The sequence below is a fragment of the Bufo bufo genome, chromosome 10 (genome assembly GCF_905171765.1).
Source record: "Bufo bufo chromosome 10, aBufBuf1.1, whole genome shotgun sequence".
In the NCBI taxonomy this organism is placed as follows: domain Eukaryota; kingdom Metazoa; phylum Chordata; class Amphibia; order Anura; family Bufonidae; genus Bufo; species Bufo bufo.
The window spans coordinates 2,592,049-2,593,837 of NC_053398.1; the positions used below are offsets into that span (position 1 = coordinate 2,592,049).

The window sequence follows — 1,789 nt, forward strand, 5'->3', positions numbered from 1 at the left end:
AGCCATTTGGCTGCCGTACTCTTAGATTACATGCTAACCTTGTGTTTTTCTTTCAGGGTTGCAGCTTATCTGATGGAAGCTGGTTCTGCCGTGCGGCGGCGTGGTGGAGGCAGGCAAGCTCCTGTCCTAGGCACGGAGCTCCTGTATTCAGCTTCCTGTTTGGCTTCCTCTTTTCACCTGCGGTAGCTTGTGTGCCAGCGCCCTCTGGTGGTCTGTCGGTGAACAGCAATGATTAAAGTTTGTTCAAACCTGCCGTCTGACATCACTTTTGGGCGCCAAATTTGAATATATAAAGCCTCCAGTACTTCCAGGCTGTGCTGTTTGCAGCCTTGGGTTGGTTACTGAGGCAAAGTACTTTAGTTACCAGCTTTCCTGTTCCTGGTAGGTTTGCTGCTTCTTTGTTTATCTAATGAATAGACCTTGTTCATTCATTATAACTTTTTCTCTGCAGATAATGTCCTCTGCCGTTGATGGGGATCGGTCTGGGCGCAAGACGTCATCCAAGCGCAAGCATTTGGCGTGTAGGGATTGTGACACCCCTCTAGCAGACTCCTATGAATTTAATAGGTGTCCCTCTTGCCGTCCTCCTCCTCTGCCTCCTGATACGGAGCCTACCATACGGGACGTAGTAGTCTGGGTAAAGGACTTTGTGGAGTCCTCAATGAACACCCTAAGGGATTCCGTGTCATCCAGAAGACCCAGTGTCCGATCTCCTCTGAGACCCACTCCTATGCAGGAGGAAGCCTACCATACCGTGGACGAAGTCCATTCCTCTGAGTCTAGCGGGGAGGAAGAAGAGGCTGTAAGGTACTTCTTTCCTGTAGAGAAGACCCAGAGGTTACTTAGATCCATCCGGTCGGGGGACCAGGATGTTGATCCCGGGGAAGCTTCAGAGTCCACCTCTAGGGGGCCAAGGGCCTTCAAAGTGGACGAGACTCTGTCTCGGTTAATGAAACTAGAATGGAAGCATCCTGAGAAAGCATCGGTCATCTCAAAGCGCTTCAAGCCCATGTTCCCGATTGTGACATCCCAATTAGACCAGTGGGGCACTGTGCCCAAAGTTGATTTGGCAATTGCAAAATTGTCTAAGAGGACCCTTGTCCCGGCTGATGACGGCTCCAACTTACAGGACCCGATGGACAGGCGGGTAGAATGCACCTTGAGAAGGTCTTACTCCACCGCTGCTGCTGCTGCATCTGTGGCTATATCCTCTACGGAGGTAGCCGTCTTCCTCCAAAGACGCCTCCAACAGGTGCAGTCGGATATCGACTCTGGCATATCCCGTGATGACATCCTGGCGCAGTTTAAGTCCATTCTACTTGCCGTGGAATTTCTGTGTGACTCCGGCCCACAGCAGTTAAAATTAGCCTCTAAGGCTATGGCCCTCTCTTCAGCGGGTAGGAGGCCACTATGGCTAAAACCTTGGGTGGCAGATAATGCCTCCAAGTATAATTTATGCAGCCTTCCTTACGAGCCAGGAAGGCTTTTTGGGGCTGAACTGGACCGCATTATGGAGGGTCTTGCCGATAAAAAAGGTAAATGCCTCCCTCAAACCCCTAGGGGTAGGGGTAGGCACGGTAGAGGGTCCAGACCCTTTCAGGGCCAATCCAGGCCTCAGCGAGGCCGTGGGTCCAGGAGGGGAGGATCATGTCGTTCCGGTGGGAACAAAAACAATAAAGCCGACCAGTGACGGCCCTCCCCTTCCGTCAGATCCAGTCATAAATTTTTTTTTCTAAATACCTGGACAGAGTTTGTTCCAGATCCCTGGGTCCTGAATATAATAAGGACA

The 1,789-nt window shown here is 51.3% G+C and overlaps 1 protein-coding gene across 1 annotated transcript; it reads left to right on the top strand.

Annotated features, from left to right (window-relative positions):
• The first annotated feature begins 433 nt into the window (after positions 1 to 433).
• On the top strand, positions 434 to 1,457 carry LOC120980966. The gene is made up of 2 exons (XM_040410377.1): positions 434 to 1,211; positions 1,250 to 1,457. The coding sequence occupies exons 1-2, from the start codon at positions 455 to 457 to the stop codon at positions 1,285 to 1,287; spliced, it is 795 nt and encodes a 264-aa protein (XP_040266311.1). The 5' UTR covers positions 434 to 454; the 3' UTR covers positions 1,288 to 1,457.
• Positions 1,458 to 1,789: the final 332 nt, after the last annotated feature.